The following is a 27,751-nucleotide window of genomic DNA, read 5'->3' as shown; positions in this document are numbered from 1 at the left end:
TCCGCTACGAAATCAAAAATAATGCGAGTCTTTTCAACAATAACAAACTTCCGTATAGATTTTTATGCGTTTAAACGCAGTTTCTAGTTTCATACAAAAACCGTCTTTTCTGAAACGCTCTTGCGTTTTAAATACAGCGTTGCTTGTGATTTGATGGACTTGCATTTGATTTTTAGAATTGCCCGTTTAAACGCAACTGTTTCTAGTTTCGGATGATTATCAAACGCAAGTCTTTTCATCGTTCCGTGTGATTTGATGGACTTGCATTAAAAGTCTCTTTTAATGAGTCAAATATTTAAATTTTATCACAGTAAGAACTGGAAGTTGGATATAGCATATACTCATAAATAAACCTAAACAAACTCGCAACACTCACTCTCAGGCACTCCGGGCATTCAGTCCTTTTCATCCATCCTTTAAACAAATTTGACTGCTAATTTCTGGCGCAAAGAGTTACGAATTTATTGGCATACTTTTCAAAAAATTTTGGTGGCCCGAGGCGGGCCACCGAATTTGCCCTTTTTTGAAATTTGGTGGCCCGACTTTCATTTTTGGTGGGGCCACCGTTAGTGTCGAGCCCTGATATAGATAATACAGTGCGCGTTGCAAAGTGTCTCTTTTGTGATATCTTGATCTCATTCAGTGGATTTAGTTACAAAGTTAATTTTCACAAAGAGACATTTCAGCGCGCGTTGCAAAGTGTCTCTTTTGTGATATCTGAATCCGCGGATTTAGCTAAATGTCGTTTCATTACGTAACCATTGAAATATGAGTCTCCAAATTTAGCAGGAATGTAAAGGGTCTATAGTACTATCGAAAAATGTGAAAATCTCGAAAACGTGAAATCCAACCATTTTTAACTAAAATGCCAGTTCGTGGGGACAGCGACGATATATTATATATATATATATATATATATATATATATATATATATATATATATATATATATATATATATATTATATATACATTTACATCTGTTCATGTAGATATTTTATATACATAAATATGTATTTATATTCATTTATTCATCTATATTTTCATACGTATAGAGGGAAAGAAAGAGAGAGAGAGAGAGGGGGACAAGTGGGGAGGGAAATGGGAGAAATATTGTACTTCACACTATTATGTAGTATATCAGGCAGGAATTGTTTCGACACAACTCTTGCAACTGAATATACATGTACATGCGTTGCACTTGGTATATTTTTGGCATTTGACCCATGAAATATAATTGCTTGCTTTTGATTTATTTTATAATCATCATCTATCACAATGACATATCACATGTAAATTTGATTGTGATGTGATTCGGTTATTCAGTGAAAAACAAATTCCCTGCAGTGGACAGTAAAATCTTATCATACACATAGCAATATTGATGTTAATAAGTGCGTGATCTGAATTTTTCCCCCTATGGGTATACAAATGTAAATGCTGCTGATGGTACAATTTACATGAGCACATGAACAAATAGTGCCAAATGCAAAATAACTTGTATTTCGTCTTTTATTTCAAACATACTTAATCACAAACTCTCAATTACCTGCACCTCACTGGAAGTCGACTGTACTGCTCATATCTCATGAGGGCGCTCTTTCATTTCTCCACAGACCATGAATGCATGTTTGACTCCAAACATATCAAATTTGTCAAAAATAAAACTCAATATTATGTACATTATAATTCTGAACATTCAATAATCTTTGCATATTTCAGCTTAACATACTCTTGAAGATGATAAATTCATAAGTGATTTTGAAATACCCCCCCCCCCTTTTATTTTCGTTCAAACAAAAGAAATAGGAAAAAATGGGGGGGGGGGATGTGCGCCCTCCTTTAATTTTGTAAAGCGCCCCCTTTTATGGAATTCCTGGATCCGCCCCTGATATACACAACCATCATTAGTAAAACATGGACTATTATTCTATCACCTAGATGAGCTCAAACCTCAAAACATTCTCCAAACAAGAATGGTAGCTTTTTTGTTTTGTTTTAATAACTGTAAGTTTTTACATAGATTTACACCTAAAAAACTCTCACATATACAAATACCCTGACATGATCCCAATACAAAATATGGTTAACATCATTTCCTATACCACATCTTATACAAGTGGTAGTGTAATACTGTATCTTCAATGCTATCAACAATGGTGCTACAACATGCACTACCTGAATGGTTTTAGTTAATCATTGGTTCTCCAAAGATATTTGTCATTTAAAGAGCAGTGCTTAACTCTTCTTCTGCCAATGAGTCAAATGCACTCAAATTCTACCTATGAAGACGTAATTAATGTTGGCATGCCTAGGGTTAATGAATTCCATCCTGACTTGGACATAATTACCTCCGCCAAGGGAGGAGGTTATGTTTTTGTTACCGTTGGTTTGTTTGTTTGTCCGTGTGCAAAATAACTCAAAAAGTTGTGCACGGATTTAGATGAAACTTGCAGGAAAGGTTGAGAATGACACAAGGAACAGATGATTGAATTTTGGTAGTGATCCGGAAAATTTTCATGGATTTTATTAAGGATTTTCGATATTTTGGCAGGAAGGGTCAATGAACTTGGGAGTTCAAGCTGCGCATTTTTGAGGTTTTCATACTCGCACTAAAGTGCGTGCTAGGGCGAGGCGCGCCGCACAGCTGAAGGTTTATGATGTAACAAAGGCTTCTGTATTGGGAAATTGGACGATTTTTCAGCACGCATACGTATGGGTGGAAATCACTGATTTCTATGGAAGAGCAAGATCATCACTGGACAGTAGCTGCTTGGCAGAGGTCTGCACTCTCAGAGTGCTTTTCTAGATGATTTCTGGGGCCATTCTACTGAGATGATTGCAATCAATCGTTCTAAGTTGCAATAATTTTAATTACTATGGCAGCAACAGCACGCAGTGTGTCATTTATGAGCAATATTGTGTGTGCATGTAAGTAAGTGGCATGTCTACACAAATGTGGATGTGTGTTTGGGTGTGTACTGAGGTGTATGAATAATTCTGTGCATGTTACATTCAAGAGTCAGAATGTAATTGTGTCTGCGTACGTTTGCATACTTGCCCTCATGTTTCAATGTAGAATGCTAAACATATGACTTCCATGCGGCTTAATCATTGAATCAGACACAGCGGGCACTTTTTAAGGAGCTTCAGCTTTGAGTAAACCAAAGTGTGTGAGGTATTAAAGTTGCACTTAAAATGGCATGGAATGCAAACATGAATTATCCCTGTACACCAAACACAAAACTCCACTCACTCCGATGAAGAAAGATAAAAATACTGCTACTTATTAGTGAACCTAAACATACCCTATCACACAGCTACTCAAGATTATTCAAATTACCATCTATATAACACAGAAATACCTGACTCAAATATGAAAAGGCTCAGTTGGCAAATATAAAATTTACCTCATTTTCACTATACATTCAATGTACATATATGTTTGTAGCATCTCACCAACTGTATGGCACTGATAATCTTTGTAATTGCTCGGACCATGTTACATTTTAGTCTTTCATTCAACTTTCCATAACTGTCATACAATATGTAAACCCATTTTTGATACCGTCACTTAACATACAAAACACTGCAATGTCTTTGCTATCTCTACAAAATACACATGATAGATTTCACTCGATTTCTTGCATTGTACAGATTTATGTCCGATTTCAGTCCTTGTGGGCAAGGGGAATAAAAGATTATCAACAGGTAAACGATTCCTTTACTGGCAGTAACTTCCACCTAATGGAAAACAACAAACAAACAAACACACACACACATACATACACACATGAAGCAACATTAACAGGAGCATCATACTTCAGACAAGTTGCTCCTACTTCAAAGAAGTCATTCCGACTCTCAGGAAGCATGGATTACTATCCACTAAAAGGAAACTGTCTTGGATTATTGCAGACCAGCGGATGGCCAGCAAAGTTATTGCATTTGAGGGACTCCACTTCTTGGCATGACATGAGCAAATACCTGCTTGCTTCTTTCCTACTTCACAACAGGAGGCTTGATTTAGGCTACAATATGAGATTGACTGCAATACACAAAAACCTTTATTACAAAGTTAAGACTTGATCAACTCTCCCAATATCCCTGCCAACAAGTTCTACTCCTTCAAGATTGTTTGTGTCACGTTGACATCACTTACCCTACTAAACTGACAGGCACAAGATGGTATGTGAATTAACTGATCACACGCAAGGCACTGAGCGATAAGTATTATGTGACTGCCTGATCTTCAAAGACAGACTTCGCAAAGTAAGGCCAAATTTTGATAATTTGACAACAAAATATCTGAAAAGGTTGTTTGTCTGTCAGTGGCTATTCATGAGATTACATTGTTCACAGGTATCGCAACATTTTGTTCCATTGTTCACAGATATAGAAACATTTCACACCAGATGATGAACAAGCATAATGTCAAGGCATTATAGAGTAGAAAAAAAAAGAACAAAAAAAAAAAAAATCAATATAGCAAGATGCGTAGCTATAGGTGGTGTCATTTAATCTGCATTGGAATGTATAGAATTTTAATTTTAAGACTTCAGATTTAAGATTGTGAATCATTCTTGGCAGTCTTTAGATGATGGAGAGTCTCCGATCTGCTTCAACACCATACTTGAGCTTGTTGTCCTCAAACAGTTGAACGAGGGCGTCCTTGTACTTCTGGTGGAGTTCCTTGATTTCATCAGACGTTGGGTTGGGGTTCTTTTCCACTGGGATGGGCTTGCCAACTGAAAGATGCATTTTAATTTTTTGTTTTAATTGAAGACACTACTAACAACAAGAAACCTACTGTCACACAAGGTACAATTATGTGCCTAAGTAAGAGGAGACAAAGTTATGAATAGACACGGTGATAAATCTCAGACGGGGAGTTGGGAGTTTTATCCACTATGCCGCTATCTTATTCACTATGCCAAAGTGCTCCCATTCTTAGGAATTAAAGGCATAATTTACCATTTGCAGATGAAACAGAAACCCAGCATTAGTGCTTTAAAATAGTTCTGAAATGTGAGTTAGGGATAGAAACAACTACTGTAAAAATTTGAATCTGTATAATCGATGTTAAGTATTGTTAAACACACAAACTGTGAACAATAGTTATAATAAGAATGCTTCCAGACCAAACCGTGTACAGTTATGGTTTATTGAGAAAAATACTGATATCTCCTTATATTTTAGGCTTTATTGCGAAAATGTTATATGGTAGGATGTTTTGTGATACAACAGACCTACACATATGCATCAAATGTTATATCTTGAACATTTTTAAAATCACTGTTCCCAAAGGTAAACTGGACCTTTAACATACATTTCTCATGGCACATTTCAAAACACTTCAAACAACAAGTGATCATTTAGGTGCAAATCAAGTGCAAATGTGCATATCATGTGCAAATCAAGCTTGTATTGAGGGAAAGATGGTATGCAAAATTTAACACAGAACATGGGAATGTAAGCACATAAGCATTTTTTTTTTCCATTTGCTGTATGTGTGTTGATTTCAAAACAATTGGTGTTTAGTTATTAGAGTTCATACATTTTTTGCCAAATATAGCAACATACCTGCCAACATTTCAAGATGAAATATGTTACTCGTGGATTGCAAAAATCTTATTTTATATGCAAACTGAAGTTAAAATCTTACTTTCGGTCAAATCTTCAGAAAATACACATGAAAGGTATATCTAAATATTTTGTTAAAATCTGATTTCTCTGACAGAAAATCTGATTTTGCTATTTTCAACGTAAAAAATCTTACTGAATCTGATAAAATCTTACTAGTTGGCAAGTATGTAGCAACACCTACTGTTTCCTTTCAGTACTATCATGAAAGGAAAAAAAAAAAAAGAGATGAAAAGAGGCATTTAGGTGATACCTTGGCTATAAATGAGAGGAAATTGAATGATTTCTCAGTCATAATCTTGATAAAGAGTCACTATCATGATAAACAGCCCCACAGCAATACTCACTGACAGTGTGGATGGGTTTGCGGTAAGGAAGCAAGCCTAGGTTGTAGTTGAAGATGCCACGGCCGCGGTAGATGGGCGGGGCAAATCCAATCCACTTGGTCAGTTTCTGCTGCACTGATCGGAGGAATGAACCCTCGGGATTGGCCATCTGTTCGTAGATGTCGGTCTCACCAAACGAATAGACTGGAACAAGATGTGCCCTGTAGGAAGAAATCAAGAAATCACAGTCAGTATATCTGATCAATAGAGGTTCTGTGTTTTTTTTCACATCCTCTCTTGTTTTACATCTTTCAAGAATATTCATTAGGCCATGTCACATTTCTTGTGAACTTGGAGGGAACATACCTCATAAGAATGGTTATTGTCTGATTTGCCAAATATTATTATTCTTTTTTTTTTTGTACAACACTGTTCTTACATTCTACAAAACGGCCTCCTGAGTGTTGCCCATTTGTCATACATCACAAAACCAATTATGTTCAAAGAAAATGGCAAAGCTTTCAGTGGAGCGGTATCATTACGGTAAGTGAGGCACAAGGTGAAGTGGGGAATTTCGAACAGTGGAACCACCTGTTTTAAGATGTGGAGTCAAAAGAAATCTGTCATTTTCTTGCCTTTGATTAAGAGAAATGAGAATAATACAACTTTGAATTATTTCAAAATCATAACAAATTTCCTTGTGCATTGCAAGGGATTCAGTGCTGACCATCAACACCGTTTACATAGGCATTTGCCAGAATAATGAGTTGTTTTGGAGTATCTTGAGATCAAAAGTGTAGAATAATTTTCATTGTAGTACACAACTTATATTCCTGAAGTACCTTTTCTAACAACTGCTGCATGCAATTCACTCTTGTGCAATTAATACTGCTACACAACCGAGTTGGCTCAGTCAGTAGCGCATCTACCTCACGATCCTATGGGCCCAGGTTCGAACCCGAGTCTGGACTGAGCAATGTTGTGTGTAAGCATAGCGTCCCCTCTAGTAAGAGGCAAAACACTCTGTCCCTTGGATAAGACATAAAATGGAGGTCCCGTGTATGAGAGAGTCACAACTCATGCACATAAAAGATCCCGCTTCATTCATTCGTCACAAAGAGCAGGGTGTTTAACCCGGTGAAGTGGTCCCACCTCACATCCAACTTGACCCCATGGAAGACCAGCTTAACTTAGCTGAACATGGGCTATCCAGCCATCTTCACAGATGGAAATGTACAAACAAACAAACAAACAAACAATATAGCTCAATGTATTGTAATCAATGTAATAAAAATAGGACATCATGAAGCAACTAAGATTGGGTGAAAATGCAATACTTCCAGCATCCCTTTTTGGGTAATATTTCACATTATCTTTGTTACCCAACTGAACTGAAACTGTGCTTTTACAGCACTGTTAGTATTTCACACATTTCTTGTATACATAGTCTCCATTTAGAGTAAAATTAAACAGTTTCTGAAGGAGTATGAGAACTGTTTTGCCTTAAACAGCACATCGTGCATGCAGAAAAGTTCTGTGATCATCCCTCCCCCTATCCCCCCATCTCTTCTACTCACCCGTGCTCCATGGCCTTGACAATGAATCCCCGCCTCCTATTAAGGTAGAGTCGATGGGCGTGGGGGTGAGCTTCTAGGGATTCAACAGCCCCGCCCACTACCAGCACCACGGCGTTCCCCTTGCCTGCCTGGCCCAAGAGGTAATCCAGACTCTCCTTTCCACAGTCACACAAACCTATGAGATGGAAGACCAAAGAGGACTGTAATGATCAAGTTTCCTAAAACCAACAACAAAATGAAAGGCTCTACTAATTCTTTACGTGCCATGGCATAAACCCCCTGTGTGCCACATTATTCTGAGACATCAATGTAATGAGCAAAGTTGGTAGAGAAAATGCAAAGCATTGCTTCGATTCAAATTGTAAGACAAGTCTATGATTGTTTTTCTTTCAAATGACCTGTAGCTACATTATTGTAGAGGCAGGACTTTTGCACACAAAACAGTGACAGAAACTTAGAATTTACTCGCAAATCCAGTAGGGAGCACTGCTTGATAGAGAATCACCACATAAAATGCAAGCTACATGTGACAGGAATGGAATCACGAGAACATCTTTCATTGTAATGTGGCATCTGACGATTTACTGATCACTTTGGGCGAGTTAGTGCATTTGAGCTGAATATGCGAACTTGGAACGCTGTCAACCGAGTCAGGCATGCGAACGTGGCACACAAAGAGTTAATGCAGACAGCCTTAAGTTGGTGTTTAATAAAATGATCAATATTTGTGGTAAACAATAAGCAATACCTGCACTCATGAGATAATCCCTAGCCAGGGGGAAGAAGAACCATCCCGTCAGCGTCAGCAGGGAGGGCCTGATTCCCGGTAGGGCCTGCGAGAATCCGGTGGCCTCTGTACCAAAGTTAACGAAGGCTCCCATGCTCATGATGCCATGCGGGTGGAAGCCCATCAGGTAGTTGTAGCTTGGGTCAAGGTCCGCCGTCTATCAGGGGTTTGAAAGAAGTCGAGACATTTTTTTTTTTTTTTGATTATCTTATTCATGGCTGAAGACCATTGAAGAGAGTAAAAGGTGGAGGTGTTTTGGTGGTGACTTGATTGAGGAGGGATGGAGGTAGGGGTGTAAAAACAGAGGTGGAAGCTGGGCTGGAGTTGAAAATGGAAGCAGAGATGGGGGTGGGGCTTAATAGGGTAGGGTTTAATAGGGTTAATGTGTATGCAAAGTAGAGGGGGAGGTAGAAGGAGGGTGGAATGAAGCAATAGAATGAGAGGCAAAGGTTGGCTTGGGGTGAAGGTACGAAGCAGGGGTGGAGGCAACAGTGAGGGGTTAGCGTGATGGTAGCAGGAGGGATGGAGAGTGGGGTGGCTGCTGAGGTGGAAGCAGGAAACACTGTAGCGGTAGATGAAGCAGTGAAGGATGAGGGTAGTGGTAGCGGGGGGGGGGGGGGGAATGGAGAGAGAGGGGCAAAGGTAGAGGTAATAGTGGAGGTTGAAGCATTAAAGCATAGTAGGGTGAAAATTTAATATCAATTTAAAAAATCTGATTTCATCTTTTTTTTTAATTTGGCTTGTTTCTCCCAGCATAAAATCAAATTTCTCAATATCTGAAGTAAGGACTGTAAATCACCCTTTCACAAACAGAACTGGTTTCCATTGAAATATTATATACAGTGGTTGATTCAGAAAACTTTCATCAGTTGGGATGGGGATGGAGTGATGCAACAATACTAGCGTTTGAAAGGAATTTTTGGCCGAGAAAAGTGAAAGAGTGCATCTGGATAAACAGAATCAAACCCACACTCAATAGCTAATAGGGATTCCGGATACAGCTTATTGCCAATCTTCGGTCCAGTGATCAATTTAAAGCAAGCAGGCAGTGTCAGAGAAATGGTACAATCACTTGGCTTGAAGAAGTCCACAGGAGTGGATGAAAGCAAGCCAGCAAGTCACTAAAGGCTGGTAGAAGCCTAAATCTCCTACTGTAATACAGTACATACTTTTTTTTAGGTTTTTTTTTATTACTGATTGATCAAATGAGTAAGATATAACTCTCTATGTGTAATGAAATCTAGCCACACAGAAATACAAAATTATAAATTAAAAGTCTGAAAGCACCGCAACTGCTACATTTTCAATCATGAAACATTTTCCATCTGAATGAAATGAACAAACAATGATTCCAAAATTTGAGCTAGCACCCTGGGGACAGTGTAATAAGAGCATTAAATTCCTTGGATTTAAAAGTCACCTATCTCTCCATAATTTCAAGAGACATGCATTCAAAGCCACTGCTATTCATTTAACTAAAGCATGTACCTTATGTAAGTGGACAGGGAAGTAGTTGCGCATGTGCACCCAAATACGCCAGCGTCGCACCCAATCGGAACGACGTCCTCCCTCGAACGGTGTGCGGCGGTCATAATATATCCATGCCACGAGTAAGAGGGTTAGCCAATAGTAGCTTACATGGTGAGGGAAAGGAAAAGAGCAGCAAAGAAGAAACTGTTCTCACACCTTTTTTTTTTTCTTTCAGCAACTGAAATCTCATTGTGGTATTGAAATAACTAAAGTTGGTGTGTTTGTGCTGATGTGGTGAACAAATTATGCCTTCATATCAATACAGCTTCAAAAAAATTCTAGAATCTTCTTCACACAATAATGAATTCTGGTTATACTTGTTGTAAGATGTTTGAGATGTCAACACAACAGGCATAGAATTATATTCTTTTTTTTTCTTTTGACCACATGGTCTAAAAAATGAGTAGGCAACTTTAGTATACACCTTTCGCAGCTGAACTTGTACATTACCCAAATGAAGCATCAAACAAATCTGTTTCCATTATTTAGGGTTGCTATGGTGATACTGCCTTACCTTGTGAAGAAGAGGATATAGAGGGAGATGCTGGTTGAGAGGAAGCCCAGGAACATGAAGCAGAACCACCACTGGAGGACGGCAAAGGTCTCCAGGCGGCGGTGGAAAGGGATGCTGAGGGGCGCCATCTCCAGCCCCAACAGCTTCAGGGCCCTGGAGGAAAGATTCACGCATTGAAAGGCAGTGAAATGATTTGTGGGAAGAGAGAGGGAAGGGCAGACACAACGACAGAGAGAACATAGAGACAGAGATGGACATAGAGAAAGATAAAAGATTAAAAAAAAAGGAGAAAAGAAATAGAGAGTGGTAAGAGATCAATCTTAAGAAAACAGCCAATATAGTAGTCAAGATTGAAAGCATGATGTGTGAGATGTTACATTAGACTTACTTTGAATATTCACTCTATGAATTATGATCATAATGACACAAGGAAGACTGGCTGCAATGTCAAATCATACAGTGACTATCAGCTACAGAAATTATCTTAAGTTTACTAATATACTCTTTCTTTGAATAATGCTATTCATTAAAAACACTGCCACTGTTTGCGTGCACAGGTTGCTATCATAGGGAAACAAAAGCACACTCTCCTTCATCTCTCAGCAAGAACCCAAAAGTAAATTTGCAATTTGTAAAACATACACCAAAACTTGTCTAGATAGCTATTGAGATGCAGAAAATTTATTGAACAATGTATGATGTGCTGGTATCAATGCTGTTTTTTTTTTTTTTTTTTTTTTGATGGTGTGCATATAAAGGGATACAGTTAATGTGTTAAAAAATGAAATAAACACAGTGAAGCCCAATGAAATCAACACATTTGCTGCAAGTATACTATAAGCAATGATGAAGATCAGCTATCTGAGCAAAGTTAGCCAGCACTTTAATATCAGGTATGTATACTCAAATTTGTTGAAGCATGGAAATTATAATGGTTGAAACCCTCTCCCTATTATCAATAAAGGCTGCAGTATAATAAATGTTTATCACAGAAGAGAATACACGGCCAGGCTGAGCTCTCCCTCTACAAACCTGTCTTGGGAGTCAAATGTTCAGACAACAAAAAACATGCATACAAAACTGAGAAGAAAAAAAAAATGGACTGGAAAACACATTAAGACCATGATTGGCTAAAGAAGACTTGGGAAATGTGATTCTGGTTTGCTTTCAGACCCACAAAAGTAGAACAAAAAGCATGACACATAACTTGTCTTCTGGCCCTGTGAAAGCCTTTCATTTTTACTATCCCCAGCATTTCTCTGCCCATTCTTGTGTTCACAGAATAATGACTGCAAAGTCGCTTTCTCGCAAAGGCATAGAAGTTTGTAGTTTAAAACATTTGAAGAGTGAGATCGTAAAAACGTGCTAACATCTATTCTTATTAAGATCTTAAGATATTTGTGATTAAATCTGCTAAAAAAACACAGAAAATAAGAAAATATGAGACTTCTTATTCATAACTTCAAGATCACAATATTCCTTGTTATGTTACTAGTGAGGTGTGTATCACAGAAAAGGTTTAGTTTTGTTCTATATGATGATGGACTTACTTAATGAAAACGTCAGAAAATGGCACTTAGCCCATTTTGAGATCAAACTCTTCATTTGTTCATGGTATCAGTCACTGATGTCAAAAATTACAAAATCAGCTACAAATGCAGGAAGCCTGGTGGGGCTTTCTGCATTTGTGTGTCAGTAAAATGAGTTAACCCATACGCTTTAAATATCCAGATTGAGGGAAAAATATAATACTTGCCTGTCTAGAAATCCATACACCATGATGGCCAACAATGAAGTGTACTAGAAAATATGGCTGATATCACTTCTAACTGCTTTAATATTCCACAAAACCCCAACCAATATAATATCACTGTCCTCCAGTGTGCTTCAAGACAGCTTTGTGGTTCTATTCTATTCTGCGCTCAATTGTCCAGTTGCTTCGGGCAAAATCCATTCAACATGCAAAATGCTGGGATAAGGCCCTAACTGAAACACTAAGATTGGAGGCCTACAATCAGTCAAGGATAAGATAGCTCATTGATAATACCATGCTCTATATCTTGGTGAACTTTACATGTTGACTCTGCTAAGTAAGTCAACACCAGAGGGTAGTGGATGGGGTGGGAATTTGGACCTTCTATACTAATCTACAGAAAGATCAAAGTTTATGGCTTTTTGATATGTGCAATTCATTTCATATCAACCACTAGCAGGACAATATCCCAAGGGTTCTACACATTGAAAAAAGAAAAAAGATTTTTTCCCCTTAATAACACATATTTTATCAGATATGAATTTTCCAATATCTGTACCTAATTTAGGAAAATTCTGACTGTCATTGACATTTTACTGGGATATTGTTTGAGCTCTCCCATCCTGTCATCCTCAGCAGGGGCAGCAGAATGTTTTTGCTTTGTTTTGTTTTGTTTTGCTACATTTTGTCTTTTTTAATTGGTTGGGGGATGGGTCAAAGGTCAATCATAAGTCCCAAGGATATCAATGCCTGTTATTGATCAATTTCTGTTTTTTTTTTTTAAATCTGTTTGTTTTAATCAATGCTTGCTTCCATAATTACCACAATTTGTCAATGAGATTAACTTAAAGGGACTGTAAAGCAGTACTGGTTGAGGTGGGGATTCATGTTTTGAACATTCCAAAGTGAGATAAATGAGAAACCTCTGATGAAATATGAAAGAGCATGTAATCTTAAGAAGGATTCAATGTTTATTTGATGAAAATCGGTTTTCAAATGGCTAAGATATCCAAAAAAGTGATAATAATAAAAGGCGACAGGCCACGCCTTTTATTAGGATCTCTTTGTTTCACCTTGTTTTTGGATATCTCAGCCATTTCAAAACCAATGTTCATTAAATAAACTTTTGATACCCTTTAGAATTGCATGCTCTTTGACATCTCATTTAGTGGTTTCTGAACATCTCGCAAAATGTTAAAAGCTAAATCCTCACCTCAACCAGAACTGTAAACACCCTTTAACTCTAGCCAGTGTGTTACTTACAGTTCATAATCAGGTTGGGTTGCTAGATTGCAATTTATCTTATTCTATCACATCATCGCTCTATTATCAGATGTCTCTGGCAAGTTGGTAGATAAACTGGTTAAAACTACAATGGGATAGTTGATACTGATATTAATCAGGAAAAACAGAACACACTGAAACCTTGAAATCTCAAACAATACCAGCGATATCACTTTCATGACAAAAAAGTGCACTGTGACCTCATGTTCGCGGGATATTTGTTTTGATCCAACGTAAATATCACCCAACAATGCATTCTCATCAGAACTTCTGAATCAACAGCACCATAGTTCTGGTATAAAAACATGCCAGCCTTGTGAAATACAATGTATTTAACTAATTCATGACCAAGCATATACTCTGTACATACACTGTACAGTTGAAGATTTAAAGGGATATTACAGGTTTGGTTCAGATGGGGCTGCAGGTTTCCAACTTTGTGTGTGTGTGTGTGTGTGTGTGTGTGTGTGTGTGTGTGTATGTTTGTGAGATAATGAGAAACCTCTTATAAAATATGAAAGCACATGTACCTCTTTGAGGAATTCACAGTTTATTTGATGAAAATTGGTCTTGAAATGGCGGCTGAGATATCCAAAAAAGCGATCCTAATAAAATGCGACAGGCCATGACTTTTATTAGGATCTAGATTTGTTTTACACTGTTTTTGGATATCTCAGTCATTTCAAACCCATTTTCATCAAATAGATTTTCAATTCCCCTTAGAATTGTAGGCTCTTTAACATTTCATAGAGTGATTTCTAAATACATGGATCTCACATAATGTTAAAGGTGGGATCCTCACCTCAACCAATACTATACCATCCCTTTAAGTCTGGGATATGTGCAGGAAAAATCAGAGTCCCATTACATGTAAATACTGTATACGCCATATATTTCGCGAGTCTAAATTTTCGCGAATCAGGAATTCCCGACAATTTCGTGAGTGGTTAAATTCGCGATCGTGGAGTCCTGCACCGAACAGAGAAACGCACATGCGCACGTCACATTCACATCGGGATCAGAGTCAATATTTTCGCGTGTCTTTAATTTCGCGAATAGCACCTGATTCACAAAATTCTCGAAAATAAAAACCTAGCAAAATATTTGGCGTATACAGTATGTTTATGAGTCCCATGGGTGCACCATGGCTGGATCCAACCAGGGAGGTGGCCTTCCCACCTCCCTGATCCAACCATTGCATCTGCAGAAATAAGATCTGCAACTACACATCATGTGAAACACAACTATGTTCAGAAGCCACCGTATACCTTGGTTATCCATGGGCATGACTTGATCTGCAATGAAATGAGTTGTGTGTGCCCATCATGACATGTACAAAGAGTATCATTAAATTGCTACTTGCTGAAATTACTATTTCTTTACCTGAAATATCAGTTTTCTTGTGTGTTTTTTAATACAACAAAATGTCAAATCAAATTACAAAATGGATAATAAAATATAAATTCTGGACACCATTAAACAAAAGATATTGTACTTATGAATCAAAATTTCACATATTGCTCTGTTGCACATTGTTGTACAGTTAATATTAGAGTCAAAAGGTCATTTTATAAATTTAGTATGGGAACTAAAACAGTTGCTCGCTGCCTCTCCACTCATAACTAGGTTTTCATACATTTTTGCAGGTGTACGGAAGAGCCATTCAAAGCTGATTTCCTGTGTAAAATGAGCACTTTCTTCTAGGTACATCTCTCCAGCAGAAATAGGAAGTAATATCTAGATAAGAAAAATTCCCAACTGAAATAGCTCAGGTCACTTCTTTGATTAATAATGCAGCAAATGATCAGTTACTTGAAATGTGAATTTATGGTTGCAATACTGATACAGCCAATATTAATTTCACAGACGAACTGAAAGAAGGCAAGAGTGTTAATAAGATAATTCCGTAGAAGAAATATATCATGCAATTATAAGCTATTTTTTCTTCTTTATTCATTCATCCATTCACTTATCTATTAGCACTGATTTTTGTTTTTTCGCACTCCATGAATGAAATTAGAGTTGTTCTTGATGTATCACAATACACCAAGATAGTCAAACTACCAACTCATATGCTTTCAGAAAGAGCTATTAAATGTGGTTGCTAAAAGTTTACTGCAAATCTGCAGACTTGATCTGTAGATCTAATGCATCATGGGTACTGGCAGTTTGGTACCTGAAAATGATCAATGCAATATGTTCCTCATACCAACATTAAACTTGTCTTGTTTTCATGAATCAATTAAAAAAAAAAAAATCTGTGCAACAATTTATGTGTCAGTGAATGTGTGCATGCATGTGTGCATATTTTTCATTCTTATTCTTGTGTACAAATTTTTAAATAAAGATATATTTCTATATATTCAAACAAAGATTATCAAGACTGTGAGTTAGGAACATTGTTTTGCTTTGAAAGTCACCTCACATTAACAAATTGTGGGATATTTCGTCATGATGAAATTGTGAGCATAAAGATACATTCTAAAACATGATAAAAGCAGCCTACCAAAAAGCACATTGATTTTCTTCTTCTGTGATTGCAGACAGAACTCAGTGTAGTCATCATGCTCTTTCATGTAAGAATGTTCAAAGTCTTCAGTGGACTAAGTCAATACAGACTTGTCTGCATGCAGTCCAGAAGAGACAAAATGAGTAAGTTAACCACAGATTTCATGGGTATGGTATACCAAATTTCACATGAAACAAATGTTCGTTCATTTTTTTTAAAAATCTTGTCTATTCAACAGAAGATTTCAAGTTTTGGTAGTCCAAATGTGGGTTTCTAGCACCGTGCTATGTAAACTGTAAACCAAAAGCTATAACCACCTACACTACAACCAATAGTCTAGGAGAAAAATGAACACTTATATGATACAAGGATTTATTGTTTCACATTGGTGACACTACAACCAATTGTCTAGGAGGGAAATAAACACTCATAATACAAAGATTTATTGTTTCACATTAGTGACACCAAAACCAATTGTCTAGGAGGGAAATAAACACTCATAATAATACAAAGATCTATTATTTCACATTAGTGACACCACAGCCAGTCTAGGAGGGAAATAAACACTCATACAATACATTGTTTCACATTGGTGTGAATGAGAGCTAGTCTTGTGATTCATACCCCTTGTGGTCATCCTTGACCTCTGGCGATGCTTCCTCCTGTTTACCTGTCGTCGTGCCGTTCTTGTGGTCAGTGGTGCTACCGTTTGTCTTGTTGCTGTCTTGGTCTAACGAGGGAGCTTCACTGCCGTGATCTGATTGCACGGTAGCACCGTCTGTATTGTCTGTTGCATCCATTATCGCTTTTTATCGCTTTGAGGTGGTGAACCTGGAATGGGGAGATGATAAACAAGACAACCTTTAGTAAAACATGGTCTGAAAACTGTAAAATACTAACATCCTCGCACTTCTTTTTTTTTCAAACTGCACTCTGTCAAAAGCATAATATCCAAATACTGCATAATGACAGTGAAAGAAAAAGAAGCCTTCTCCAACATACTTACATGCACAAGTCAAGGGACATCTAAGATGCATAATAATAGACAATGCATAAAAGTGGCAAATGTTCCAGTGGACAAAAAGATGATCACTGGAGTATTTGCCCAGATCCCTTGCTGTTTTTAGCAGCGATCTCAAGAGGAATAGGAAAGGTCTACAGAAGTGTTACACGCTGATGAATGTATGTATTTATGTGCATCAATTAATATCATATGCCTGGGATTCACGTCACTGTTATCAATGTGGCCATTGAGAGGCACTTAAACCTTGGTCCAAATGTGCAGATTACATGTGTATATTAAAGCACTGCATAAAGAAGCTTGGTACTTGAGGTCCTTCTTGCACTGAATTGAAAACATTGAGTGGTATGATGTGATACAAAGTACTGTATACAGACAGTAATACAGCGTATGTTTCACAAATCATGACTTGCAAGATAATCTTGATGAGTGGTTGACTTCACACATGACAACAGCTACAGTGATGGTACAACGTGTAGATTAATTATCATGTACATTAAAGAAAAACAATAATTTCCTCTTAAATTATGATTTGCAAATCCTTCACAGGAATCATAGTTTTCACATAGAAATTGTAAATAATGAAAATATATTAATGTCTCATAAAGATCTGTTTTGCAAATTCTAATAATAAATTGGGTATAACATCTACAACCATGTATGTGGGTAAGTATGAATAAATTCTCTGTCGATACCAATAAAAACCAATTTCATGACGTTCACAAACAAAAATATTAAATCACATAACTATAACATTTGCAAGATGTGTAATACAAGTTGCATTACACATCTTGCAAACCTACCTTGTTCTTTAAGTTTTTAGGCATAACAATCAATAATAAACTGATATCAAATGATATTGGCACATGACACGATTTTGCATCCCAGTATAGCTTCCTTGGAGCTGCAATTGGGATTACTGCAACAAGTAACGAGTAACAAGTAATCAAAGAAAAGATACAACGTTGTATTATTTGCAATAGCAAACAATAATGGTAAATATTCTTAACACCTACTTGGACAGACTTTTTAAACTTCAAAATCATGCAGTGACTACTATGTGAGCATCATTTATCATTCAACTTTTGGGGTTATACCACTACAATCTCTTATGCATTGTCCTTTGTTTTATGAATATCTACGATTTTTTAAAAAAGTTTTAATCAGGAACTTTTATATTACTACAGAAATATTTTATCTATCTCTCTTGTGAAATATCTTAATCTAAATTGCAACAAGTTTATTATTCATCCTTACCAAAGTAGCAGGGCTGCAAATTTTACCTAAAAGTCAGAACATCTTCTTTTTTTTTTTCTCTCTCTCTCTCATATGTACATATATGCTTTCACACAGAAAGTCTGTTTCATATTTCAGGGTCCTTTGGTATGAAATTTTGATTACGGAGAAAATTCACCACTCTGAAACTTTATCATCTTTTTTTGAAGAAATTGCACATCTTTCGAGTACGTAACGCATTGTGCATGTAAAGTTGTATTGCTTCCTGTTCATTTTTTTTTTTTTGTGGGGGGGGGGGGGTTGTTAAATGCATTGTTATATGTCTTGTGATTTTAAATTTTTTTATCATTAACTGGGTTTAACCATTTTTATGGGTTGGCCTAATTATAAGGATGATTCCCATTTCTTTCTTTTTTTCTGCTTCCCCTCGTTACAAAGTTAGTGATATTATCACGCATGTTGATATCCACAATCTTCAACTTTATTTTTATGTGTATATTGTTCTACATGAGAATTCTTTTTTGTCAGGACTTTTATGCTGAGAAAATGAACTGAATTTAATTGAACTGATCTGTCAACATCTACAATGTATGACTTCATTTGTATTTCTTTGATTATATACAGTAATCTCTTGTTCTTACTTGGCAAGCTTGAAACCCTGACTGACATCAAGCTTAAAGGGACTGTACAGTACTGGTTGAGGTGGGGATTCAGGTTTATAACATTAGTATGTGAGATAAGGAGAAACCTCTTATGAAATACATGTATGAAAGAGCATGTCATTTTAAGAAGGATTCAATGTTTATTTGATGAAATTTGGTTTTCGAATGGCTGAGATATCCAAAAAAGTGAAAATAATAAAAGGCGACAGGCCTCGCATTTTATTAGGATCTCTATGTGTCACCTTGTTTTTGGATATCTTAGCCAGTTCAAAACTGATTTTCATCAAATAAACTGTTGATACCCCTTAGAATTGCATGCTCTTTGACATCTCATAGAGTGGTTTCTGAATATCTCGCAAAACGTTAAAAGCTAAATCGTCACCTCAACCAGAATTGTACACACCCTTTAAATATATAGGACAGACATGAAATACATCAGTTCCCCTCGCAAGTTTCTTAGTTTCCATGCTGTCTTACCAAAATTACTTTCAAATGCCATCATTCACAATATGAAAGCCACAACTGTGATCTTTTGATCTACAAAAGAAAAGCAAAGTCTGTTTCTTGTAAATGTGTACATAAACATAACAAGTCGATGCCTGTGTACTGGCGTCAGTGATCATAGTTTGAGACCCAATTCCCAAAAAAGATACACTTCCATCCAACTCTGACATCATTTTTTGCCACAAACATCTCACGTGTTAAAAAGAAAAATCACCCCCCTCCCCCCAAAAAAGTAGTTTTAATGCCTAGATGTATAGGACACATGCCCCAGTCAAGGTCCTACGCTATGACTAACAAAAATATCATTGATGCCAAATACACTGTACATGAGGGCAGTACTAGACAGCCATGAACTACTGACATTAACTACATGTAATTTACAATGTCTTTGTTAAGAGAGCCTACAATTTGATAAACAACTTTTTGGACTTTGCACCTCTTGTTTTGTTTCTCTTGATATCATGTAACAACAAGAGTAACAATTTCTGGCTGCCTCTGGATACAAAAAGAAACACTGGAAAGTTTAATGTTCAGTGATATTAACCTGTTGAGGACGAGTCCCGAGTACAGTTCGACCTCGATTATCCGGCCTCCTTTTGTACGGAAATCTTTATTATCCGGACGCGTTCAGGCAGTGAAGGACTTTTTTTTTTCATCCAAAAATTGAGAAAAAACAGAGACTTTCATGGATCTATTTCACTAATTTCATTAGATGTGCATGATAGGTTTCTCAATATCTAATGAGGTAAAACCTGTATGATTTTCACATAAAGATATACTTTATTTTGTGAAGAAGGGACTACAATTTTGCGCAGGCTAGCATAGATTACTCCACCATTGCGGGGTACGCTACCTGCCTAGCTGCCAGAGCACTGGGACGGCAGCTTGGACGGCGGCTATACATTAACATTGTGTCTCCTATATCCGGCCAATTCGCTTATCCGGATGAACGCCGGTCCCGACATGGCCGGATAATCGAGGTCGAACTGTACACTCCGGCAGGTGTCTATGGGAAATGCCTGTTGTAGCAAAATCAGTCCGTCCTCAGCGGGTTAAATGACCAGAGCTCAAACCACGAGACTCTATATTGTTTGTACATTGTACATCCATCCAGAGTCGTGGTTGCTAATTGCATTGTATTTCTTTATAAACGAAAATGTAGAAACACTCATATGGGAGGGTTGTGAGTTGATTGATGACATCATCACCTCAACTTATTTTGATTGTTATGAATATCTCAGTGAAAAACATATAAAAATCCTGTAACTTTCAATTGTTTCTTGTTAGATAAAATTTTTGGTCATTTTGTTATACACTGTAGTTTCAATTTGCTCTATCCTGTTAAAGAACACCCCACTTTATGAGCAACCGCACAAATAGATTTTCTTAGGCCCTCCATACTGCAAAAATGGATGTATCTGCAAAAGTAATTTCTTTGCTAAGAAAGATGAATTTTGCATGCCTCATGCAATCAAAATATAAGCAGTGTAAAGTGGTAGTGAAGTGTGATAGTATACAGTGGCATACATGTGGAGGGACATACAGAAGGCAGTCTTTCATGTAGTAACATGCCAAGCTAAAAATTCATATAGTGTGTACTTAAAAATTAGGTTCACACTATTTTCACTTCTTGCAAAATGCACACACACACACACACACACACACACACACACACAAATCTATGTTTACAGTTACATGTAGTATCTTATGTAAAAATGTCAACTCTAATAAAAGTATGTATGATAGGAGACTGAGCCGGCAAAATGTATGTTTAAGCTCTGACCTTGCTCTGGATGATAACAACAGAGACATTGATATCACCAGAGCAGTCGAACTAAAACACTCAAATGCTAGGTGTTGGACATTAGACATGAAACCATGAACATACTGCTGTGATGACAGCACTGTGATATCATACCTTAGCACACTGAAATCAAACAATGGTATTGTTTAATCGGAATAACCTTTGGATAAGGCCGACACTGTTTGCTGCAAAATAGATCAAACTACAAATCCTCACAACATCTGCATTACTGGATCCAGATCATTAATCAATGGATGTTTAACAACTACATGTATGTAGTAAAGAAAGTTATGTTTTGCTTACAAGTACTGAGTTATCACTGAACATCAACATTTTTACTTCTAAATGGATACCATCAGCTGAACATATACATTGTATTGTAACAATCAAGAGAAGTGTGCTTTCATGCCATGGGATAGATTGAAATGTACAGTACCCTCAGCAAGATTCAGACTCCTTGTAGTAGTTATCCTCGAAGACCTCTGCTAGGAAGGGTAACTCAATCTAATATTATAAGTTTTTACTTCACTGTAGAATCTGGTTAGAGTGTACAAGTACAGATCATACTGAAATAAAAGCTGCTACATCTGAACAAAGCATAAAATCCTAAGACACAAGTTGACCAAAACTCAAATTCTTCAATTATCTCAAACTGAAAAAGTGGTTATTCTTTTTTCCAGACTAGTCAATTCAGTACAAAGTCCCAACATTTTCTTTTCACACTGGTTTGTTTAAAAAGTGTACCAATTGGGGGGGGGGGGGGGAGGAAAAGAAATCTTACCCTGCACTCATGACATTGCACAATCTGTATCATTGTATCACAATGGAGTATCATGGGTTTATAGATTTACAATCTTACTCTGCCTTCTGTAACGCGTTATGATCAGGAAACTGAACATTTGGATATTGGATTATGAGACAAAAACAACACATCCGAGGGTCTCGCGCTCACCTGAGTATTGCAAGTTCCCCTTCCATGCATTCTCATTAGGGCTTTTTACACTTGTAAAATTTTGCTTAGCCCCGGACCAACGGTGGGGCTAAGGGGGGGCCTTAGCCCCACCGTTGGTACGGGACTATCCTTAGCCCACTTTCTGTTTACACTCATTTTTGCCAAAGTGGGCTAGCCCCACCGATAGTACGGTACTATCTGGCCCTGCAAAATAGCAGGGGTTAGCACCGCAATTGCGGTGCCAAGCAAGTGAGTGTAAACAGAACAAAAAAATAATCCTGGGCTAAGCGACGGAGACGAAGTCCGACCCTCAATGACCAATCAGAAACGAGGTAATCAAGTGCTGCCGGTGCGTGCGTGTACGTGTACAGTACACAGCGTAATTATGAATATTCATGTGGTTTGGAAAGTCCGGGGCTAAGAAATACGAGTGTAAAAAGGTCAGTTTTCTCCTTAGCCCCGTACAAGAGATAGTACGGGACTAATTGGCGAGTGTAAAAAGCTGAAAAAATTGTTACGGGACTAACGATAGTCCTGGGTCAGAGAAAGTCCGGGGTTAAGAAACACAAGTGTAAAAAGCCCTTCAGACTCTTACTCAAGAACATTGGAAACTTGGTTGGGATGGGGGGGGGGGGGGCAGCTTTGAAAGCTGGGGGCATGGTGTACATTTGCATATATCATAAATGCCGTATTCTAGACGCCGCACGAAGAGCGATCGCAATAGCTCAGGTGAGCTACCGAACTCATGGATCTGCATGAGGTTATGGTATTGGGTAGGTACACTGTAAATGGGCACATGCACAACTTACAGTACCGTACCAATAAAGTACATAGCCTCCTGCTGCAGGCACTGTGCCGCATAGTACCAAGTAACTACTGTACATATTCCAACACTGAGAATAGGACCTGTGTTAATGTCTGACTGGATTTTCTTCACAAAAGTGTACTCTGATGGAACCATAATTACCTTGCAAATGCTAGTGCATATCTTTAAATCGTCTCACAAGTTTATCACTTCATAGCGAACAATGAATTAACAAGAACAATGATGCAATGTGCTATTCACTGCAAACGTGGGAAAGTCACCACCCCTCCTGTAATTTTGCCATACCACTCTACACTACCGGTATCCTACCCTTCTAAACATTGTAGCTCCTTCGTTGCTTGATTTCCTCCAATATGGAGAACTGCAAAGGTTGCACGGTTATCTTTTGTATCAATCACATGAAGTCTTTCAATGAATAGTTAACACTAGTTTATCACAGGCTTGCGACGATGATTGCACAATAGTATGTTTGGCATGCAAGTCAAGAAGAAAACTGAGAGAGAAACTATGAAACAGAGAGAGGTTTCTCCATTTTTAGAGGGAGATACAAGAGTAAAGAGCAGAATCCAAGTAGAGTGAGCCTGGTAAAACATTCAGCTGTTGATTGTGGTTGTAGCAAGACATCTTCCCATCATTTTTGGTTGCTTGGTAAGGAAGTTGTCTGTGAGAATTTTGTAGAGTGAATATTCACCCAACAAATGGATCACTGTGTCAGAAACAGTACAACCACATGGGCAACCTGGATTTGCTCTACCTCTTATGGTGTGCAGGCAAGAGTTGGTAGGATATATTTCAGCGAGTTCCTTTGTGGAAGCTGCCTGCTATCAGGGAGGTGATAGAGAAGAAGAAGAAACAATAATTTCTCCTCTGTGTTCCCTGCCACCCTGAAATTATGCCCTTTCTTGCAAGTGTTAAGGAATTGCTTTGACAAAAGACAGCATTTCTATTCAGGTACAGGTCATGCATCATATTCCTTATTTACAACAAATAGACCAAGCAGCAGTTTGCTGTCCCCTTCAATATTTTTGGCAGCAGTTATGTGTGCAGAGAACAGGACATGTGAAAAAAAAAAAATCAGCTGAAAATTTTAGTAATTCTTTAATTGTAAAATGCTATTAAGCATGCTGAAACACACATTTTTTTTTTTAAAGTTAACTCAGTGACTGTAATCCAAAAGATTTCATATTCAGATTTGTTACGAGGAAACAAATGATAAAATGTATGTAAGATGCTTTAATACTAATTTTTATGCATTACTAATGACCACAATGTTCCTCATTTACAATAAATCAAGCAAGCAGCAGTTTGCTGTCCCCTTCAATATTTTTGGCAGCAGTCATATGTGCAGAGAACAGGACATGCGAAGAAAAAAAAATCAGCTGAAAATTGTACTTGTTGTAGTACCTTCTTTAATTGTTAAATGATATTAAGCACACAGAAACACACATTTTTTTTTTATTTTTTATAGCGAACTCAGCAACTGTAATCGGAAAGATTTCACATTCAGAAACTAAACGTGGAAACAAATAATAAAATGTATGTAAGATGCTTCAATGCAAATTTTTATCCATTACCCATATCCAAATGTAAACTAACTGTAATGTTAGTTAATGAGTAGGTTTAATATACAGATGTAGTAGACCTATTCAGTCCAAGTATCACCAGTTGACGAGAAACAACCTGTCTTCACTGGAATCATGTAGAAATTTCTAGTGGACATTTTCTACCAAAGTCCAAGGTAGTAAAGTAGTTTGATTGCATTTTAATCCAGGGAATTTGGATAAGAGAAAATCATTGTAACCTAGTTATCTTGGTACCTGGTGCATTGCATAATTGGGATAATTTAACATTTAAAACTAGAAATGTCGCTATGGCGACTGATGCCTCCGCCATAATGCATGATTCTCCCAATAGGTGTATAGTACAATGTCTTCACAATGTGTGATGACAGTTTCACATAACTGGCAAAATACTGATATGACAGGTTTGTCAGAAATGTATTGAATGTTCACTTTCCTCAAACTGGGTTTGCTATAATTGTCTAAGAGTGCAGGTACACATATTTGGGGAATTGAGGATTTTTACTTGACTTCTGACCGACCCTGTTATAAAGTTTATGCATTGAGTAATTTTCAAGGTATGAAGAAAGAATGTAATTACAGTACAAAATAGATTTTTTTTTTTCATTTAAACCTGACCTTTGATCCTTAACCTTTGACCTTTGACCTTCTGGCTGGAAATTTCCCAGAGAATCTCCATTAGGTAATACAACATTGATATATCAAGTTTTAAAACTAATAATGCAAGCATTGAATATACACTAGTATATGAGGGAAGCAGTAAAATTTTGAGGAGTTGACCTTGACCTTTGACCCCTGACTACTGACCCATGACCCCTCAATTCCCTAGATAATCCCTGCCAGTCAGTACATGCATATGTACCAAGTTCTATGAAGATACATTAAACCATTTGCGAGAAAGTGAAATTGCAACATTTTCACCTAACCTTTGACCTTTTGACCTTTGACCTTATGACATGAAACTCTCTCTGGAGAATCTTTACGCAGTAGTACATGTCTACACTAAGTTTCAATAAAATACCTTCGGGCATTGCATAGATATGGGGGAAATAGCAACATTTTTAGCATTTGACCTTGACCTTTTGACCTTTGACCTCTTGCCAATGTCACTAAAATCTCCTCAACTAATTGCCCCATCATACATCATCCTTGGACCAAGTTTGGTGAAAGCTACTTCATCCAGTTTTGAGTTATCACGTAAACAGATAAATTTTAGGATTTGACCTTGATCTTTGACCTTTGACCTCTGTCCGATTTCACTAAAAAACTAATCATGTAATTGTCCCATCATACATCATCCTCGGACAAAATTTGGTGAAATTTGCTCGATCCAGTCTTGAGTTATCGCGTAAACGGATACAATTTCATGATTTGACCTTGACCTTTGACCTTTGACCTTTGGCCGATTTCACCCAAAATCTAATCAAGTAATTGCCCTATCATACTTTATACTTGGACCAAGTTTGGTAAAATTCCAGTTAATATTTCTCAAGTTATCGCGTAAACGAATGCGGACGGACGTACGGAGTGACGTACGGACGTACGGACGTACGTACGGACGTACGGACGGACGGACGGACAACCCGAAAACATAATGCCTCCGGCACCACTTCGTGGCGGAGGCATAAAAAATTAATAAAGACTGTGAAGATGTCTCAAAGAAGTTAAAGGCTACCGGTACTCCATTCTCTTGCTCTGGAGCTGTCTTTGGTTGTCCACTCGTGCCTTTACCAAAAGGGAGCTGGATGAGGAATGGACCTAACCAGGTTGTGCAGTTGTGCATTACTAATGACCACAATGTTCCTATTTGTCAGTCCTAGGGTATTGATAACAAGGAACTTTAATTTGAAGACAAAACTGCGAGATTATAAGTACTGTAACATTAGCCTGTCAACCAAAAAATTTACACAATCACAGGATTTTAACATTTCCTGTGAAATTAAGTCTTCATATCAAAACTCTACTGTGGTATTGGAAGAGCGGCTTGGAGCATGGAACATCAAAACCTGTGGAATGTTAAAGGGTGTGTACAGTTCTGGTTGAGGTGAGGATTTAGCTTTTAACATTTTGCAAGATATTCAGAAACCACTCTATTAAGATGTCAAAGAGCATGCAATTCTAAGGTGTACCAGTAGTATCAAAAGTTTATTTGACGAAAATCAGTTTTGAAATGGTCGAGATCTCCTACTCCTAGCTAAAACAAGGTGAAACAAAACGGTGAAAGAGATCCTAATAAAAGGCGTGGCCTGTCGCCTTTTATTATTATCACTTTTTTTTTGGATATCTCAGCCATTTGAAAACCAATTTTCATCAAATAAATTAAACGTTGAATCCTTCTTAAAATTACATGCTCTTTCTCTCAAACATATTTCATATGACTGAGGTTTATTCTCATTATCTCACGTTTAGGAATGTTCAAAACATGAATCCCCACCTCAACTTGGGGGGCATTTCATGAAGGAACTTGTCGGATAAAATATCTGACAAGTCAGTTAGACTATCCGACAAGTTCAGAGAAATCAGCCAACCAGACTAAAGAATTTCTCAAAACTTGTCGGATATATACTGTACAGTCCCTTAGAAAGCATTCAGTTGTCATGCTTGAGAACCTTCACATTCATTAATTTGCACAAATTATGGATTCCACTCCATAGTCTATAAACATCTCCCTTTTGCACGCACGGGTGGGTATTGTACCGATCGTTGCTCCCGCAGTACGCGGTTCGACTTGCTGGCTATGCTGCAATCCATGCAGCCATCGCCATACACCCTTGTCTCCCAAATTAATTAATTTTACTAGTTTATAGTAGTTAGTAGTAGTAGCCAAGGAACAGAAACAGGGTGCGCAGCTAGAGCGTGGTCTGGAGTACCTTTGTTTTATCAATAAAAAAGAACTATACTAGAAGTAGGATTGGAAGCTCTGAAAATTCCTTCGTTACCTGCATAGACGATATTTGCAATCAGAGTAAATGATGCGGCAACTAACAGTTAGAGACCTCGACCACCACCACCACTTTGCCCAGTTAGCAGTAACCAATACCACTACCAGCTAGCATGCCCCGCATGCCGCACAAGCTAGCAGCAGAATGTCGACGTCGTGAGTTTATGTTAGAGAAGTTAATTCGTTGATGTGCTTCTCTCACCTGCATGCAACATCAGTGTAGATTTCCCTGCCGAACAACAGCTTGAGTGTTCTTCGCAAAACAGTGTCCTACCCACAACTGTAAGCTAGCTAAAAGTAGGGT

At 37.6% G+C, this 27,751-nt stretch overlaps 1 protein-coding gene across 1 annotated transcript; it reads right to left on the bottom strand.

The window, feature by feature from the left end:
• Positions 1 to 1,496: 1,496 nt before the first annotated feature.
• Positions 1,497 to 27,531, bottom strand: LOC140244892 (2-acylglycerol O-acyltransferase 2-A-like). Its single transcript, XM_072324500.1, has 8 exons — positions 27,446 to 27,531; positions 16,546 to 16,752; positions 10,376 to 10,528; positions 9,820 to 9,964; positions 8,293 to 8,488; positions 7,545 to 7,719; positions 5,989 to 6,188; positions 1,497 to 4,746 (listed from the first exon to the last, which is right to left on the bottom strand). Exons 2-8 carry the CDS (start codon positions 16,719 to 16,721, stop codon positions 4,592 to 4,594), a joined length of 1,200 nt encoding a protein of 399 aa, XP_072180601.1. The 5' UTR covers positions 16,722 to 16,752; positions 27,446 to 27,531; the 3' UTR covers positions 1,497 to 4,591.
• Positions 27,532 to 27,751: the final 220 nt, after the last annotated feature.

The sequence above is a fragment of the Diadema setosum genome, chromosome 21 (genome assembly GCF_964275005.1).
Source record: "Diadema setosum chromosome 21, eeDiaSeto1, whole genome shotgun sequence".
In the NCBI taxonomy this organism is placed as follows: domain Eukaryota; kingdom Metazoa; phylum Echinodermata; class Echinoidea; order Diadematoida; family Diadematidae; genus Diadema; species Diadema setosum.
This window is presented reverse-complemented; position numbering and strand designations above follow the sequence as displayed.